This window comes from Phoenix dactylifera, chromosome 18 (genome assembly GCF_009389715.1).
Source record: "Phoenix dactylifera cultivar Barhee BC4 chromosome 18, palm_55x_up_171113_PBpolish2nd_filt_p, whole genome shotgun sequence".
Lineage (NCBI taxonomy): Eukaryota > Viridiplantae > Streptophyta > Magnoliopsida > Arecales > Arecaceae > Phoenix > Phoenix dactylifera.
Window position 1 is genome coordinate 7,301,270 of NC_052409.1, and position 20,253 is coordinate 7,321,522.

Consider the following 20,253-nt stretch of genomic DNA (forward strand, 5'->3'; position numbering starts at 1 on the left):
AGAGAGACCAAACCCTATTGAACAATGATTTGAGGAGGGGATCATCATCTTGGAATATATGTGCGTCCCTGGCATTCCAGATCGTCCAAATCGAGTAAGCAAGCCTGCTAGGAATTGTAAGAGTCCTCCCAAATGGCATAGACTTCAGCAAAGTGGAAGAGAAGGTGATCCAAAGTATTGCATCAGAAGCATAAAGTGGGGTGAGGGTGCCATGCCAACGGCCATATGAAACAAAGGACACAGGAATTTGAATTCTTAGATTCATAATTGTGAGACCAACAAAGATAGTCATTATAATCAGCCCCAGATATTGGAACTCCGATCATCCCAAATGAAGCAACCAAGGGTTGGGTATTGAGCCAGGCATTCGATATTGGCAGTATAGTGGCAAGGCAACAAATCAAAGGTTCATTAAAAGTGCTGATCTTACTGAGCTTCCAATAGACCAAATAAATTGCTGAGCAAACGACAACCAGCTGCTGCTGTAGCTTCCAAAGTGCTGAAGAAGTAGATGAGGGCTCATAGGTAGCCCAGCTCCCAGAGAAAATGTACCATGATCTCAGAATTCTGGATTGGAATGTATCGGGTTGCATCCCCACTTTGCCTGCAACTTTAGTAAGCAAGCCTTCCTTGAGCCTTTGGTCTGCAAACAGCGTCCCAAGCAACTGCACGTACCTTCCTTGCACCCACTGCCTGTCCACACAGAAAACTTCGAATTAAATTATTTAACCAATAGAAGAAACTTGCAGGTACAACTGCGTTGGAGATGGTGGATTGGTGAAGCACAAAATAAGAACAGCTTTTATAAGTGAAAGCAACCAGCAAATGAATGGAACTTCCATTTCCATGCATCAAGCCGACGCAGAATGTGATCCTTGACAGGCTGAAGCTTGCTTAATGTAAGCTGAACAGATTGAAGCAGCACACCCAAATATCTCCCCAAATTATCAGCTCTTGTGATGCCAAGAATTGATAAGAATTGATAGGCCAAAGCCAGATAAGAATTGACAAGCTAAACCATGGACGAGATTGTTCACAATACCTTTGAATCGCCCTTCAATAACCCTTGCTCTGGTCAGCAAGATAATCTTTGATTGCACCTGTAAGCATCTCAGAGCGTAATATAAATAATTAGGTAGAAGAGCACAACCTTGCCTGAGATCCATAGATGAGTAAGAGGACTCCGTTGGCATACCAATAATTAAGACTGTAAAGGAGGGGCTGCAAATGCACCCTTTGATCCAACTGATCAACTGAATAGGAAGTGATGCAAAACAGCCTCCAAGTAATTCCAGTCCACCTAATGTTCATTCCATGGCTAGCTTTATGGCCATCATGCAAGAATTGCCTTTAGCTCGATGCAGCGAACATAACACCTCTTGAGCAACCACCAAAAAGAATGAATAATTGGCTTGTTCATAGAATCTGCTGCTGATTTTTTTTCTCTCTTTTTCTTGGTGTAATTTCACTTCTCCTAGAAAATAAAGATAATAAGAAACTCTTCTCACAGCTCAGGGCATGTCCAGCAGCATGCCAACCATGCATGTTTTTTTTCCCTTTGTTCTTTTTCTTTTTTTTTTGTTTTGAGAAAGGTAGGGGATGAAAAATCTTCACCTGCTTGTTAAGAAAATGAAGGAATAAATATAAAGCAAATACAGGAGAGGGGGGGAGGGAGCTGTGTGGTCAAGAGGTGATAAAGGAAAAGAAATATGCTAGCCAGTGTAAATAATCAACATGCTTCTTGCGCCCTAGTGCATCTCTAATATCACTATATTTTGTCCTTTCACAGCACAACTGATGCTTATGGTCTGAAGTCAGATTGTTAGTCCGGTTGTGCTTCTAGCTCTCTCTCTCTGTGTGGGTGCATGAATGCGCACATGCATGTGTATAAAATCAAGTATGATACGAGAGTTTAAAACAAATAGATTTGCTGCGTAAACAATACTGTTAGAATACACTTTTTAGTCATAATTTTGGCCAGCCTGGAGCCTGATTGATATCAGATGTGTTAGGATAGATGGGGATCCTTCGCAGGACCAACTCGCACTTGTGTTCAAACAATTGAATTAAAGTACTTTTGCTTGCCCAGATCTTTGAAGGGTGGGAAACAATCCTGAAAGGCAGATGACTCCTGCAGCTCAAAAATTGGACTCCAGTTGTGGCTGAGATGTGTATCTTGCCAGATTATCCCAAGCTGAGCCCAGGTCAGCAGTAGCTTTCCACTAGGCCTGCAACACAAAGCACCTGACTGTGAGAGAAAATAGCGAGAGAGGGAAAGAGAGGGAGAGACGTGAGAAATATTACAGCTTTTTAGTGTCTTTTGTTTTGTAAGTATACACATGATATGTAAGTACTAAATACACAGGGAATAGAGACAGGATTCGGACATTAATACCTCCACTGTTAGAAATTTCATGATCTTTTTGCAGTCTTCTGAGAAGTTCTGGTCCTAGAGTTGCTATGTCACCTACACAAAGCAATATGAAGATACTGAATTTTCTCTTGAATGGCAAGGCATCAAACAAAACAGCTTTCTGTTAGTGTATTCTACTAAAAACCAATTACCTGCACCTAGTGTTAAGATAATTGTGTCTTGATACGTATTTGATGGTATCTTGCGCACCAACTTATCAATCACATCCTCCTGATATTGAGAAGCATTCATTGAACACATGAAGAAATCCAAAAAAAACAGTAGCACAGGTAGATTATTGATGCTCAATAGCAGTATTTAACTCAGATCTAAGAAAACTTTTAAGCAAATTCTGGAGGCAGTATGACTTGCTACTCAAGGAATAAAGTTATAAAGTTATACTTCAGGAATGGCAAAAAACAGACAATCGGCATGGACTTATAGTGGTGATATGTTATCTTGAAATGGAGAAAACTGTATTTGCATACCAGTTGAGGAATATATTCAGTTGATGGACCCCTGATTAAAGTTACCAGGTGGCTTCCACTAGAATTCCAGTTATTTATTTCTCTGGCAGCATAAGTCTGGAATATAAAGTCAACTGTTAGCGTTTATGCATCATAACCAAGTCTGTTCACAGAGGTACGGTAAGCTGATTAGACGTAGCACCGACATACCTCAGTTACTATCACATAATCTGCAGCACTGAATGCAGTAGCAAAATCTTTCATCAATGCAGCTAGACGGCTACAAAACACATTCACCATGACAGTTCAAGCACATTAGCATAGAAGGCCAAATTATCCAAAAGACTGCAACCGCAGCTCTCTAGTGATCCTTTCAGTCAAACGTATAACCTGAATGTGTGTGGTTGAAAAACCACCCATAATGGTTCCAATGGAAATTTCTGTCGTGCAGCTTCGAGGACAGCATGAACTGCTGTTGGATGATGAGCATAATCATCATATATCTGGCATCCATTTACCTTACCAATCAACTCAAATCGTCGAGATACTCCTTCAAATTTACTCAAGTGGTTCCCCACAGAATTGATCGTTTCATGGACACAATGTCTGTCATTCACCAATGTTGCCACTGTAGCAAAGACCTACAAATCAGAATGTGAGAAGCAAAGTTAAGAAATAATCGCAGCATTTTGAAAGATGAGATTGCCACAACAAAGATAACAAGAGTATATATAGTAGTAATATTCCAGCCTTTATTTTAAACTTCTAAAATTTGAAACCAGCAGAACCATGAGTCCATAATGTCTCTCTCGTATTCCATTACTTTACAAGTTTAGCTACAACAGTGAAAAAAAAACTAATCCAAGACAAACTTTACTGGTTCAACTGAACAATACATTATTCTAAGCAACTTTATGTTCATGGCTTCATGCATTTATGAAAATAAGATTTCTGCATGCTAGGGATACCATCCTCCTTGCTGGACTCTGAATCTGACACGCTAATGCATCAAACACTCCTCAAGATGAATTGAGATCACATTCATGGATACTTGTGCAGCAACATCAGTTTGATGGATGTGATATTCAGTTTATGAAAGATGGCCATTGTTAGAGCCAAGCCAGTATATCTCCATCTGGCAGTTTAAGCTGGAGGCATAATTTAAAGTGGCTTGTTGATAGAAGTCTACCTCAATATCTGAACTAATAGCTGGAGTGAGATCCTAAACTAGTCACAAGATTGATCAGGAAGGCTTCTAATGTCCTCAAGATAGCAGATTTCTCATTGAATGTTCTTGGGCCATACTTGATGAGAAGACAGATTCTCATACTTGGATATAAGCAAATCAAGAATGTAACAGACTAGCAGACAGAGGCTTGAAACGAGGCATTTCCTTTTCTTTTCGCATCAAACCAAAAGAATGTAATTATTGAAAGAACATCTTCAATATGTTCAGTGGAGTGAGGTGATGATTCAGTAGAGTTTTCTTTAAACCTTGGAAAAACTCTGGTTTAAGAAAGGGTCTAACAGGCAGCCAGGCTAACCATGAATGCTTCTCAAGCCTCTATGGCAGTAGCAAAACGCCAAGATGTCTCTTCATGCAATCTGGCTTCTGTTTATTTGGAAAGTGGCATCTTCAAGAAAGTAAACCATTCTATAACCTCGTCTTTACCCATGAAAATTTCAAAAGAATATAATAAATTCTCACTAGTTTCTGACAAAAAACTAAATGAAATACATTCATATGATGTAAGTCCTTCATATATATGCATACTTGAATTTATGACCTAACTAGATCGCATGTCTGCCCCAATTCCAACAATTTCTCCATAGATCTTAATACTTATGATTTCTGATATTTTGCAGTCAATATCTCATGGTTTCACTTACAAACAGGCAATACTCTCTTTAGATATAAATGTGCAGGGACATGATACCTACAAGTGGATGCTCAAATGGTTATGTTTAATTCTTTTCAGATTTTTATGTAAATATTGTTTCTGATTCGATCAAATAATATCAATTTTTTGAAAAAAAAGTTTTGTGCCATAAGATGTCAGTTCTGGTTCCACTCATTTTCACTGACACCAACTTGGTTCTGATTTCTAATATCCAAAACATGTTCCAAATTAAGATTTCAAATGTGCTCTATGACTAGAAAATTTTGAACCTATTCTATAACAAATATAAGTTAAACTGTTAAAAAACTAGTATACTAACCACTATGATGTTGACGAAAACAAATAAAGAGAAGGGCAGGAATTTGCTCATTTTAGTTTTCATTTCCTGACAAACAAGCTATTGAAAAAGAAAACTTCTTCCCAACATTATTTTCTTCATAGAATTTGCAGAATTGTCAAGATTTTGTTGTCAACCTTATAAGTAACAACAGCATATACTAACCGCCAAAGAATTAAGAACATTATGAACTCCTGGCAAAATCAAACTGATGTTGGCAATCCGGCATGCCTTGTAATACTGCAAAAATGAAACATTATATAAGGTAGTGAGATCATAAAATACTCCTTAACATGGGTATAAAATTTCATGAATGCAGTGAATGAGTTTAAATACTGCTTACTGCTACCAAACATGTAGATTATTTTATTTAATGAAATAGCCTCCAAAATTATGACAGGTACTTTTCATAACTTCCCGATTTCAGCAAGAAATTAAAAATTCGGGAAAAGGATATTTCTTGAGACAAAAATGGAAAACAACAAAAAGATACCAATTTTATTGAAAATATACTAATTTCATCAAAAGAAAATACTGCAATGGAATAAAAATAATGATGAATTTAATGTCAAATGCCTTTCCACTACCAAAGTTAGGAGCATGTTGAAGTATGCCAACTGACTTGATATGCAGAAGGAGAAAAGGAGCACTTCTAGCAGAGATAAATGACGGAAAGTAAAATGATTTTGTCTGATGGTAGAAAAAACAACGTGACCATCAGACAGGCACAAACAATTAGTTATAGACTTCTCATAAACTTGCACATGCTACAGAATTAGTGAATAAAATTTTTGCTAGAAGGCAAAGTGCATAGGTTGCAGTAAATTATGATCTACACAAAGAAGCCAATGGATTGTGCTAGACATACTTGCACAACAAAATTGAAACAACAATTTCATAATGCAAGAGAAATCGCACCCAGGGTCAGCAGAACCGTCCCGAACTGCTCGGTTTAAGGCATCTCAAGACGTACCGGCGGCGGACTGGAATGGTTCCGACGACGAAACTGAGACACCGTAGCCGGAGGGAGAGAAGGAGAAGGAAAGAGAAGAAAAGAGAGCGAGCGGAGGAGAGAGGGAGAGGGAGAGGGAGGGAGGCCATCGAAGGCCGTTAGAAGGTCGGCGGAGGCTGACGCTCGGCTAAGAGACGGAGGCCGTGGCCGGGTTCCTGTATCGAACGAAACAGGGGTTCGACCGCTAAAGAAATTCGCGATTTTTAAGTGAAGTCGAACAAAACAGGAGACCAGGCCACGGCCTCCGCCTCCTGCCCGGGCTCCGACCTCTGCCACCCTCCACCAGCCTCCTCTCTCCCTCCCTCTCTCCCCCTTCTCTTCCTATCTTTTTCTCTCTCCCACGTTCTGCATTCGCCCTCTCCTGTGTCAATACAGGCCTGGCACGGCACAGCACGGACCCGTACTGACTCGTGCTGCCAGGCAACCGGTACAGTGCCCGGTATCGGCACAACAAACCGTGATCGCACCTAGGCAATTCAACATGCTATAAAAGAATAGACAATTGAATGCATTGGTATATGACATGACAAACAAATAAGGGAAAATTTGATAGCAAACATAATATACTAGCAATGACAAATTTAATATACCCCATTGTTTAAAAAAAAAAAATAACAATTCAGATACTTACATAAGTTAGATGCAAAATAATGCACTAACAACATAGTGCCATCAGGGCATACAGTTGATCACACAAATTGTTATAAAATTTGAAATCAAAATACATGAGTATGATATTCAGATTTTTAAGTCTTCTGGAACTCAGATGACATAATCACTACAGTATACTAAATGAGAAGTAGCAAGTGGAACATGACTGCATAAGCAAGTGATCTGCCTCTCAAGCTTGTCTCTACAGTCAGCCTACTAAAGTTACAGTCTGTTTACAAACTTAAACTTTCTATCAAATCCTTTCTATATGCATCAAGCAATCTACAACAACAAATCATCTGAAACATGATATGAACAAGTAAACTACCCCTGAATCGATTATTAATTCATTTATAATTCTTTTAAAAAAGAAAATTATGGTAACCATGATGTTTGTCTGAAATGACTAAGAGTTGCTTTCTCTTCCAACATAGTTCACACAGCTGTCTTTGCTCCCCCATACATCTCTAAAAGTATGATATACACATTTGAGATACCTCTCTTCCGTATCACTTATAAAATGAACTCTTTTGGTGTTTTCTTATACCTATCCACAATCACAGACGACAAACAACAATGACAGTTCTTTCCTATTCAATTTGTGCTAGTCCTTGTTGATTTCTCTTCCTCACTCAACAAACTTATTCATGTTTCAGAAGTGATACAATCCATTTCATGGCAAATCATGTACCTCTGCAAATCTCATTCTATTTTCTTTCATCTAAAATAAATTCTTGAGTTAATTAGAATCTTATTAAGTAGATACAAGGTTCGCGTCTCAGTACCGGACCTCGTACCGGTGCCACACTAGCACAGTGTCGGTACGGTATGGTACGTGATTTTTTTGACGTACCGAGTGTCAGTACGCTTTCCGTACCAAGTACCGGTACCCAACCGATACGGTATGGTACGCCTTGTACCGTGCAGTTCGGGCTGGTACGGCATACCATAAGTAGATCAATTAAATAAAGAAACCCAAATTCCTCTATAATCTTCTATATTTTTCTGGAATTGCACTTAAAATCACTCCCAAACTTGTAATTTCTGAAAGAAAAATTATTTCTTAAATTGTTGTAGCATGTTGCATGCATCTGCAACCTACAGGCACTCCAATTATTTTACAAAGTCTCTTACAGATACAAGTATGGGTTTAGTTATTGATTGTTTACTTAAGAATGTATGCAGTGAGCATATGAACCATATATCTAGCATATATCAAATACTTATCAAATTTCAGAACATCCCATTGGGACATAATATAAATGATGTTTTTAGAGATGGGGGATGTCATATTAACAAGAAGGTCAATTAGAACAACCAAGCCAAAATCCTGGAATTGGAATGACTCACCAAGACATAATCTTGACCACCTTGTGAATTTGGAGTAATTGAGGATGCATGCCAGTCATTTTTGCTTGAAAGTCCATAAGTTGTTATACTGTAGCCATGATTCAATATTGTAGAAGTTGAAATCACATTGCAGGAAACAGTCGCCTGCCTAGACTCGCTCAACAATGCATATGCACCTGCACTGAACTTCACTTTTCAGTCAATTTTAATAAAAATATTAAAAATATATCCATTTGTCTTGAGTAGAGTGGGGGAAAATCTTGACCTCATTGCAGTGGGTTATTACATTAGACGTGGTTCACAACTCAATAGGGGTTCCTTAAGAAAAAAGAAAAAAGAGAATACACAAAGAAATAAACAGACAATAGCACATCTTTTGCGGTAGTCTGGTTGAGTTGGAGAGGACCGAGTAACTATTTACTAATTCACATTTTCCCTTTCCATATGAATTATACAAACTATCATTTGCTTGGCATATGTAATATACACCCGAACAACTCATAATGATCTCATGTGTCTACATACATACTAAAAGATAGATAGATATACATGCAAGCATGCATGTGGGCACACATACATACATAAATACATACATGTGGATACATAAACACACATATATATACACTAGTTAAAGTGCATGAAGAACTAATACCTTATAGGAAAAAATAAATTTATAAATTTAAAGAGGGTTGCAAAAATTTTAGTTTATTAGTTTCAACAATTTGGGTTAGTGTAATTGTGAAAAATTTAGTTTAGATTGGAATGGATTGGATCATTGTTTAGTAGATTTTGGTTGACCCAATCCATGTGCACATACATACACACACTAGTTAAAGTGCATGTGCTTATGCATGAAGAACTAACACCCTATAGGAAAAAATAATTTTATAAATTCAAAGAGGTTTGTGAAAGTTTTAGTTTATTAGTTTCAACAATTCGAGTTAGAGTAATTTCAGATAAGGGCTTCTAGATATCAAAATCTGAGTCATGATTGAAACAAAAGTCAATTGAAATCTTAGTCCAGATAACTTTGGTTTAGATTCGATTGGATCATTTAATTCCTCCACATGATATTCCTGAGGGTTTTTAGCAGATTTTGGTTTTGAAGCGGTCAACCCAAAGCACTTGCTGCCTTGATTGGATGGCTTGGTTTTTTGGAAAATACTTCAATTTTTTAAAAGAAAGGATCTTAATATTGGAAGTAAAATATTATAATAGTATTTTGGGAAAAAATATATTTCTATAGTGGTATCTTGGAATTGGAGATATGATTTTTTTTGTTAAAAAAAGAAACTTGACTTTCTTCCTAGAGGAAGCCCCAAAACATTCTCTTGTTTATGTCCATACATAGTTTAATGGAATTTGGTCTTGATTGTTGGAGTTTCAAGTCTACTGTTTTAATGATCAGATCCTATAACCTATCTTCCCTTCAAAACACTCTAAGCCCATCCCTTTGGCTTGCATTACTGAAGTTTTATACTGGATCATTCCAAAACTTTCTGTTGGCATGCTAAAACTGTCAGAAAAGTTGTCGTATATCAATATACACACATGCCATAAAATTATATAATATTTAATCATAGTTGCTAGCTAGGATATTACATTTATTATCAAAGGAATGCAAGAACTTGTATTCAGCTCTCTTGAAAAAGCGAACTCAAAGAATAAATGAATTAGACATGTTATAAGCATTTAAATTTTAACATGTTAAGATATATGTATATATGAAAAGAAAAAAGAAAAGAAAATGTGTAAGGGAAAAACTTTTGTTGGGTAAAATGAGTTTGGCAATAGGTTCACTGGCCAATTTCTCAAAAAAATGAGTTTGGGAATATTTGTGCAAGCTTGGTCAAGTAACAGCAAAGTGGTGCCTAATTTAAGGTTATAATTAAGCAAACTGATGATACACATATCACCATCACCGTGCAATGCATGAAGGCATTTGAGATATATTTTTATTATTATAAGAATATTTTAAGATAGGGGTATTTTGAGAGAGCGGTATTTTTAAGAATGGCAAAGTTTTCACACAGAACAATGGTACATGTATAGTTTTTAGGATATATATATATATATATATATATATATATATATATATATATATATATATTGTGTGTGTATTACATACATATATATACACATAATATATGTACTATATATGTATCATATATATATGTATGTCTGTATGTGTATCTATTCAAATGTGCCTAAGAAATATCTAATATGTGTTAGCATGAGCGTATAATATCAATTAGTTGGATCACTAGTAATACAAATTGCAAGTTATAATAATTGATACTTTCTTATAAAGCTTCAGATTATACTCTAGCATTCTCAAGCACAAGTCTAATTTAGGTTACGGTCCTTGGATTGTAAAACTGCATTTAATTTGCCAGCAGCATTCGTGCATATGAATCTTATACAAAATCATCAGAAAGGACACATATACATGAACCTACGAAAATAAAAAACCATGATAGAAGATGAGGAACAATACCCCATGATCATGGGAATGTATAAATCATCAATGCATCCCCAAGGTCTTGGAAGTGCATAACCATGTTTTTTAAGCGGGTGCACTAGGGAGATTGCACGATCCTCCAACTACAGAAGCAATAAAGTGTATGTATCCTATCATACCGTGTGCAGCATTGACAAAAACCAGAACAGACTTACAAAACATCATCATACAACAGAAAAGATATTGTAAGAGTTTCATATTTAGTAAATAGAATTATTGGATTGCTTTCTACTTATAGTTATATACTTATCCAAATAATTCAAGCAATTGGAGATCAAATTGAACCCATGGTATAGGGCACTAAAATATCACAAAAAGTAAGACAAAAACTATAAACAAGTCTAAAGTACATATTCTTGTATTAACGAATGTTAAATTGAAAAAGGCAAATACTTTGAAAAGAAGTATTTATAAGTTTCTCATTATTGGCTTCGGATAACAATGATAAGAACTGTAATTTATAAGGTAGTAATGCACCTACCTGTCACCACATAGTATGAGGTGGCCACCAGTCTTAATTTGACGAACAAACCTTCTGAATATATTCTGAACAGCCTCCTAGTGAATGGGAAATACTATGTAAGTATGTGATTCCCAAAGAATAAAATGTAAGTACGTGATTCACAAAGAATTTCAACTTGTTAACTGAAGATGTTATTATAATTCTGAGAAACAAGAAGTTCAAAGAAACCTCATCCTCAAAGATATCAACATGGTCCCATTCCACATTTGTTACAACAGCAATATAAGGTGATAATCCAAGAAAACAACTATCATATTCATCAGCCTGCACAGCAGGATAAAATTATTAATGGAGCTCTACTATATAAACATGTTAAAAATGATAGTCTTAGAGAGGAATATGCCATCCTGCAAATCTAGGGACTGACGTACCTCCAAGACAAAGTTTGGACCACTTCCTGAAATAATATTTCCTCCTGAAAACTATAGAAAGTAAATTCTAGTTGGAATGAAGGCCCCATCAAAACAACATATTTATATGCATAGTATGTAATTTAGACATAAATATGAGCCATGTATTTTAAATACATATAATACAAAAATAACCCCCAAAACACATGATTTATGTTCTAACTTCTACCTATGAGAAAATGTAGATCATGTTCCATGGTATGGATTCTCAATTTAAAATGTCCATCCTGGGTTTTGCACCAAGAATTTGAAGCTTCAGTTCCACTCAGAGTTTCAAATTCACTGAAGCCACCATCCTAGCAAGAGCATACTAGTTTAAGTGGACTATTAAACATGTTTAAAATGCCAAGACACCAAGAATAAAATGTTTTTGATATTTCTATATATGTTCCAAAAAAGAATATTTATATATGTATGTCCCGGAATGCAAGATACAATGTCTAAATTTGATCTATGGTCCATAAGCATCCAAATTAGTTGATATTTTATGTGTGTGTGTGTGTGTTTTAAGATGTCTAGTTTAAGAGCAATGGTCTGCGTATGTGCATACACATGTAAGGCCCCTATGAAACTGTCCACTGTGCGCTTGGTGCAACATGAAGAGATTTCTAAATGGCATGATTTTCTGTTTATAGAAATTTTAAATGTAGTGTATCATGATTAACTGTACGAATCTTCAATTATCTTCAATTTAAAATATCCATCATTGAATTTGCACCATCAGGGTTGGATTCTAGCCTCCTACTACCTAGAGGATGCTAGCTCATCTCTCTCTATAAATAAATAAATAAGGATTCTCAATCTCAATAATAAACAAGTAATAGTAAATATCATTGCTAAGGATCTTAAGTATTCTTGATTATGGTGTGCTGCAACCATGATTTTTCATGTACCAAAGGGGAGAGTGATTACTCAAAGACTTTGATCCCATTCAGCAACTGATAGATTGTACCAAGTTTTGGGTATCAGGATTTTACCCAGAAAAAAACATGCATATGAAACATCATGATTGGTGCACAAATAGAATATATAAATGCATGATGCCAATTGCTGAAGTTATTTATCTGCTAGTAGCACAGACTTCTGCAATTGGTGCATAATTAATGTGTAGATTTCAAACCAACTATTTATTTTATCAATATATGCATATGCCTCACAAGCATGATATTGCATAATATTTCATGATATATCCTTCATCTGTAAGAAGAACATTTAAATTCAGTTAGTATTCCCAATAAAGGTATGTTTCACTGAAAGTACTGGCTGGAGAGCATACTTGAGGCACATTTGCTCCAACTACTGCAATAAGATCGTCCCCCATGGCACCCAGAACATATGAAAGCATTGCTGCTGTTGTACTCTTTCCTATAATAGTAAGATAAGAATGATTATGATAGCAGCTGATTAGGCTGTAATAAGGCATAATAAGATTGAAGATTCTTGGATTCAATTCCATGTATTGTAGAAAAAAATAAATGCTCAAAAAGCAAAATCGGAAGATATAATACTGCTGCACATGAAAACTCTTTAATAGCTGTGTTATTATCTGTTTCAGGAGTTTTTTGGTTTAAAGAAAGTAGAATGTAAGGTGCATTTTATATCTCATATGTCTTATTTTATAAAATGCTGTCAGTATAGTCAATTATTAAATTAATTTTAGCACTCTTAGTATTTCATGGTTAATGATATAATCAATAATTACTGACTAACGTAAAGGTCATAAGAAGTCAGAAATAAGAAAAAGAAAATATAAAATAAATCTCAAGATGTGAGTGAATGCAGATCTTGAGTACTAATTTGGAGATTGTTAAATGTCTTGTATTTATCTTGGATAGTGATCTCATAATATTTCTGTTCAACAGTGATCTCGGAATATTTCAGTCAGATAGTTATGAAAGAACTAATGCGTGCCACATGTTTGTGATGACTTGGCTTAAACTTCAGTCAATATGCAAAAATAAGCAAATATTCAATACTCATTAAATATGCTACTGGACAGACATGAAAAAATAACATGCAAAAGAATATACGCAATATACACTGTATATTTATATGTAGAAGACGCATGTAATGTATGTAACAATATTAAGAAAGCCTGGTTTTTTCTTTTGACCATATGAAGGATACCAGATTTTGAGTGGTTGTTAAGGTTTTTTATGTCCCTATTGATTGCCAGTGGGTTCCATATGTTTCCAAAATGAGGTCATTGACTTACGTAGTGATGGTCGGTCGCCAAGTCTCTTTATCAGCATTGAAACATTTGTTGCACAAAGTGGTTATTCATCAAGAACCCTTGGACATACAAGGTTCCTATTACCATCTGGCCAGAACTGTAAATCAATATTCTAAAGATCGTTTGAGTTGACCAAAGAACCTATGAAGATTGGTTCACTCAAATATTTGCAGGAAACCTTGGTTTCAAGAAGGCTGCACTACTCATCTCATGCGCGTTTTAGATCCAAAACACACAGTTCTTTTGATTCTAAAAGGATGAAACATCTGCTTAAAAAAGAAAAGGGAAGAAATTAAAAAAAAAGGAAAATTTTCATAAATATAATAATGATTTCATATTTACTTGGGATACTTTGGTTTATTCTGGTGGATACCATCCTAGAACTGGAGCCTTTTTTACTGATGAATCAATCTGTATTGAGAGGTTCAAACAATTTCAGGGAAGGGTTTAAATGCTAGTGCCAACCCCTATATCTAATTTGGTCATGGAATGGAATGGTACCAAGTGCTACAGTCCCGACTCTTCTTGGTACCATAATGGGATGCTTTTTTCAATTTTTTTACTTTATTTTAATGAATTTTAATGGATAATAATATGTTTTAATATCCTTAAACAAGTTTCTCTCCCTCTATCTCATGCTTTGTTTCAGCCTGAGGCATGCTACTGAAAGAGCCCAGGAGAAAGGAGATAGTGCCCCCTGCTGCTGCTGCTGCTCTCTCTTTTTTTTCCAAAAGAAAAAAGCAATCCGTCGGATCATGCCTCGTATCAGCCAAACCAGCCTTAGTACCAGCCTGTCCCAACCAGTTTGGAGCGAGACGAGCAGGACATCCCGGCGCACGAAAGAACTGGTGTCCAGTACCTGACACACATATTCTTCTCTCTGTGGAACAGTGCAGTACTGGCAGAAGGGGTTGATGCTACCAGTACCTGAAATTGAATTCTTGATTTCAGGCCATCATTTTCACACTAAAGATCCTGACAAGGTTAGATACTTTCCCATAACAGCAGACTCCCATTCTGGTTCTAAATTATGTCAATTATATGCTTGGCCTATTAGAGATCAACATGATTTAACCAAGAATGTGGATAATCTGGCATATTGCAGTTTGGAAGTACAACCTGATTAAGGATCAAAATTTGGAGGTCCAGGATGACTGGCAGATATATTAGTTTACTATACTAACACACATCGAGATGTTTCATATACTAGGTATGTCAAACATATTATCCAAGCAAATATGTAGAGATATTGTTTGTCAATATAAGTGATGCCGCATTGATAAATTGAAAGGATTTCTAGATCAGCAACTTCATGCAAAAGATCTTGACAAGGTAAAATAAGGCATCCCGATGCACGAGGCTCCAAGCCTTGTAGGGTTTGAGGAGGGTCAGATGTACGCAATCTTATCCATGCGTGCGGACAGATTATTTCTGTATTTTGAACCCATGACACCTAGGTCATAATAGAGAACATACAATTGCGCCAATGCCCACCCTCAAGATCTTGACAAGCTCAATAATTTTATTAGGTTGAAGATAAACCAGGTCTAGTGTTGAGATCAATGGCCAAAACATGTTACTAGTCTACTATTTATAGACTGGGAAGTTTGAAATGAAGCCAGATCCAAGATCATCCTGCACCGATCAAGTTGCAAGATAGAAAGTCAACGGTCAGAGACCATAATAGAATTGACTTCATTGAAAAGGTGGAGACTATGAAAGCACTCACCCCATATAATGAATCGAAAGATCAGAATGGCAATAGAAATTTTGTAAAAGAAATAGCTTCCTTACTTCCATTCCAAGCTTGGGTGTTTCAATATCCCAACTCCAGGCTGAGGAATGCTGATGATTTTTCAGTCAAATTATCATGGATAACATGATTTAATTGTTCATAGGCATATTTTTATTCCCTAACCCAAGAAAAGGGGTAATTTTCACTACTTCATTCAAATAGTGGTTGCTATTCTTCTTAGTAAATTTATGAGGATTTTATGTGCTTTTATCCTGTCATTCTTTCTTGCAGTTCTTCAAGTAATATTCTTATAAAGGCGCACCAGATAGTATTAGCATAACATTAAAAAAATACAAAATAAAGAAAATAATTCGTTTGGCAAAGAAAGGATACCATGGGTTCCACTAATAGCAATAACCTTGTGCTTCTCTGTGATTTTCCTCAGCCAATCATCTCTCTTGTATCTGAGCAATATAAAGGTAATTAGTTGAACCAATGATGGAACAGAGCATTTGAGCAACTAATATTTCAATTTTTTCACATACTTGTAACTTGAATTAAGCAATGTGACAAAAGTAATCATTAATAAAATAAGAAGGAGATCCTTTTTTGACATATTCAAAAGACCAGTCTTTATTACATGCGGTTCTTGTGAACATCTGACTATGTGGAAGTAGTTGGTCCAGAAAAAGAAAAATGAAACAAAAAAGGGGGGGGGGGGGTGCGGACATGTTCTATATTATCTGTCATATGGAAAAAATAAAGTTCTACGGTTCTACCTAATGCAGTAAGACATTTACTAGAAGCACGATACACTTCAAGCTCCATATATTGCAGATAGGAGAGGATATTATGGACATGTCAAGGTCTCTCCTAATGTTCAATAGAGATGCCTCACATGGCTATACAATAATATGAATTCTTTCCGATATGATGAATGACCTCCATCCAATCAATTTATCAACAAAGCGGTAGATGAGAGAACAGAGGCTAAAGGCCACCCTATCAATGTTATGCTCCTGAATATGGAGTAGGCATGCAGGATGGATCAACTAATCTTGTATAATCAATTAATTCAACAGGTTCAATGACCTACAATTGGACATCTCAGACAATGTGGTGATTATTGATGTATTCTTCACAACTACCAAGTTTGGATCTCTTGGGATCACATCATCACAAGATATTCACAATAGTACACATCTACGGATAATTCTAGAGTCTCATGTACATACTTCACTTCATTATCTAGTGATCTACCATAACCTTTTTCAAGAAATGATATCTTTAAAAGTTTGAATGTCATAATGTTTGTTTCACAAAGTAACATGCAAAAATAATTTCTTTTTTTTTGTAGCATGTCGTAGCATGAATACTTCATATCTTTGGCCAATGTGACACATTTCTTATCAGGGAACATGCAAGATCTGATGGAATATCACAATATGATTGCTGTGTCAGCTAGCTCGCTTGTACCATTTTGACAAAATGAGCTATGTTTATTCCTTAAAACTGAAAAGAATACACCAATTAATCTATCCTAAAGGAGTGTGTGGACCTGCGCATGCACATGCAAGAGGAGAGAGCATTTCCGGCCTTACTGTTGATTATAGCCATTTCAACTCTATGTTCTTTAACAATAATGGGTATTGGGGTACTGGGACGAGTTTGCAAATGCTAGCTTTCAGGAATTATTGATCTGCATCACTATCATCCCTGATATGTTGAGAATTTTTATATTGGAAGATTCTGTGTACTTGCCAAAGGCCTAAATGCATCTTATACATAATAGACATTTTACCAGCTAGAACAATGAATCAAACATCACCAAAGTGACTATCAAATTCTTAAGGGAAATTGAGAATTCATAATATAACACTGAGCAAGAAGGGTATGGGCTAGTTAGCCAACTGTTGATAGGACATGTATTACAGAAATGATCATAGCAACGTTTTGAATCTTGAACTACTATTTGTAGCATGTCATCAAATTCAGACGATAGATGCCCTACACGCACTTGCCAGACATAAAAGGAATGGATAGCATCCAAATATATAATGACATGGGAAAAGGGAAGTAATAACAAAAATAAAGAAACTTGTCTCCACGAACACATAGGGAATACCATGCATAAAAGATGTAGGAGTACATCATGCTAATAGAACTAGACATCCTTTTTTAACACAGGAAAGGAAAGAAAAGAATGAAAAAACAACTAGAGCACAGCATGCTTGGTAATTTATTTAGATCATGCACAAGACCTCAAGTTTTCAAATGTGCATTATCTTCATTTGACTTCCAAGACATTATACCATCTTGATGATCTTAAATTTGATTAATCAAGATTGTTGTGAAATTCATAACATTTTCTCATTTATGATGAAGAGGAAAGAGGAAAGATCTAGCACAGCATCTAATACTTATGCACAAAACAGAGGCATGGTTTGCACTAATTACATAGGGGACACCAAGCAACTGCAATTTTATGAGGTCCAATACCAATCATGTCAGATGTAATGAAAAAAAGGTGCTCATTCTTCGCTTCATTGCTGTGATTGGTGCACACAAACTAAGCAATAGACTGACATTAAAAATTTATTTTCAATTTATAAAACATAATAATTTTGTTGGAAATTTCGTACATGATGAGTTATATCAATGACCAATATGTTAATTTACATTTGTATTTGTTAAATAAAATGCCAAGTGTGGTTTTCTCCATACATAAAAAGGCTTGTAGCATAAAAAGAGACAGAGCAGAAAGTACCAACATTGGAATTCCCATTAACTTTGCATGTACAATCTCCTTATTATCTGCAGGAATAGCACTAGAAACAACAACCACATTAGGTAGACCAGATCCAGCACTCCTTTCCATATTCGATGCTGAGTGCCCTATAAATAACCTTGCCCCAGCTTTATGCAATCCATCCATAAATCTACCCCACATGATATCCGAGCCACTAACTTCAAAGCCCTGAGTTTTGATATAGAAAATCAATAAGGTTCTCCATATTTTAGAGGAAAAATGAAACTTTTCCCAAGAAAACTAAAGACAAAGAATTTATACCAATAACATGCTTATTACATGCACGCTGAACAAAAATTACAGCCTAAAATTTATGATAGCAGTAGGCCAGTAGCATGTGTTAAAAAAAGAAGAAGAAGGGAAACCGAGGTTCCTGCCATTGCGGTTCTGAGAAGGATCAGATGTACGGAGTCTTAATCGAGAGGTTGTTCCAAACTCATGACACCCAGGTCACGATGAAGCGGACTTCCCATTGTGCTAAGGCACACCCTCCAGGCCAGTAGCATGTATGAAAATACTGTGAGGACTCATGCAGGCGTGTGTTTAGTTCCATATTGGTTATTCGCTGAGTAGATCTTGAGCACTTATACAGGATCAAGGAACTCAAATAATACCTTTCAGCTAGCCAGTTTAGGTGAGATTGGGTTGTTACAAAATGGTACCAGAGGAGATCCGACCCATATAGGGGACACTGCAGCATGACCCATGCAGGCGTGTGTTTAGTCCCACACTGGTTATTTGAGTCTCGGAAGACATGAGAATATAACAAAATGACAGCAATGGGAACAAGAACAAGAAATGATAACGACGTAGAGGTGGTTGTTTAAAATTGATCCAAATCCAAATTAAAAGAGCTTACCTGTTTGAGAGCCAGCAAAGCAAGTGCCGATAAACCGGAGCCTCCGATACCAACGAAATGAATCCACCCCTTGTTCTTCTTCTTCCCCTCCTCTTCGCCATTTAATACCATCAAATCCTCGCCATTTGTATCCGCGCCTTTGGCCGCCAGGGGAGCGCATTGGCCTCGCGAAGCCGAGCCGCGGGCGCGCAGAGGAACTCCTCTCCCTCGCCTCCGACATGAAAAGCCCGTACAAAGGATCGGAGCGGCAGGCCCCAGTTTCGCCCGAGTTGGAACGGCCGGCGAACGGCCGTTGGCGGCGGCGAGAAGAGCGCGGGATTCCATCGGTGCCGGCGCCTTGACGGGATCTGGAGATCAGAGACGCCGCTCGGTGAGCATCACTCGCTCGGCTCCGCTTCTCGCTCGCCGTCTTCAGGCGCCGGAAAAAGAGGCTGCCGCTGGGAGAAGTAGAAGAGAGCGCGGTGCGGCGACACGTTCCGCACGTGCCGGAGAACGAAAACCACGTGACGGGGGATGTCTCGTGGGGGTCCAGCTGGTTAAAAAGGGAAATATGGACGAACTTCTGTCCGACGGGATTTAGAGAGCGACACCTCAGCGGCAAAAACGCAAAGTCATAAGCAGCATGCGTCATCTAAATCGGATACGTGTCCATCATATGAACTGTTTGCAATTTAGATTGTCCGGTCCACCTTGGAATAAATTAAAGGCTCACCCCGGAAGCTTGGATATCGGAAGTTTCCTTGCAGGGAGCTAAGCCGTGCGTTCCGTAATGTCCAAGCAGCATCCGATTTGCGGTTCTAAAATCGGAATACACAGTACTACCGAACTTGAGTTCGGATGGCATGATCGTTACTTAAAAAGAAAAAAAACAGTTGTTTGCATGTTAACTATTTGCACCAACACCTCCAAATTTCTTGAAATTAGACCCTTGATTTTATTATTTTGACCTAGACTTCTATATTTGTTTTTTCTATTACATTTTGATCTTTTTAAATATAAATTATTACACTCTCACCTAGAAAAAAAACAACA

General features: G+C 36.9%; 1 protein-coding gene across 7 annotated transcripts; it reads right to left on the bottom strand.

The window, feature by feature from the left end:
- Window positions 1-226: 226 nt before the first annotated feature.
- On the bottom strand, window positions 227-20,204 carry LOC103715820 (UDP-N-acetylmuramate--L-alanine ligase-like). 7 transcript variants are annotated; one of them, XR_005506858.1, is made up of 17 exons: window positions 19,222-20,204; window positions 18,325-18,530; window positions 15,947-16,017; window positions 12,862-12,950; window positions 11,547-11,597; window positions 11,344-11,439; window positions 11,134-11,210; window positions 8,132-8,312; window positions 5,284-5,358; window positions 3,271-3,521; window positions 3,091-3,160; window positions 2,902-2,997; window positions 2,566-2,644; window positions 2,396-2,467; window positions 1,196-2,228; window positions 1,043-1,100; window positions 227-693 (listed from the first exon to the last, which is right to left on the bottom strand). XR_005506858.1 is itself a non-coding variant. In XM_039115573.1 (15 exons), exons 1-15 carry the CDS (start codon window positions 19,543-19,545, stop codon window positions 2,206-2,208), a joined length of 1,761 nt encoding a protein of 586 aa, XP_038971501.1. In that variant the 5' UTR covers window positions 19,546-20,204; the 3' UTR covers window positions 227-2,205. The 7 variants fall into 7 exon arrangements, 2 of the variants coding, with proteins under 2 accessions (XP_038971501.1, XP_038971502.1); XR_005506857.1 differs by having other exon boundaries at window positions 227-953; XR_005506854.1 differs by having other exon boundaries at window positions 227-1,100.
- Between the last annotated feature and the right edge of the window lie 49 nt (window positions 20,205-20,253).

Coding starts and splice junctions, on each gene's coding strand:
- LOC103715820 (XM_039115573.1), bottom strand. CDS start 19,545: ATGGAATCCCGCGCTCTTCTCGCCGCCGCCAACGGCCGTTCGCCGGCC. Junction 12,951..15,946: donor TGCTATTAGTGGAACCCATG/GTATCCTTTCTT, acceptor TTACTATTATAG/GAAAGAGTACAACAGCAGCA. Junction 3,161..3,270: donor TTTCAACCACACACATTCAG/GTTATACGTTTG, acceptor TGTGTTTTGTAG/CCGTCTAGCTGCATTGATGA.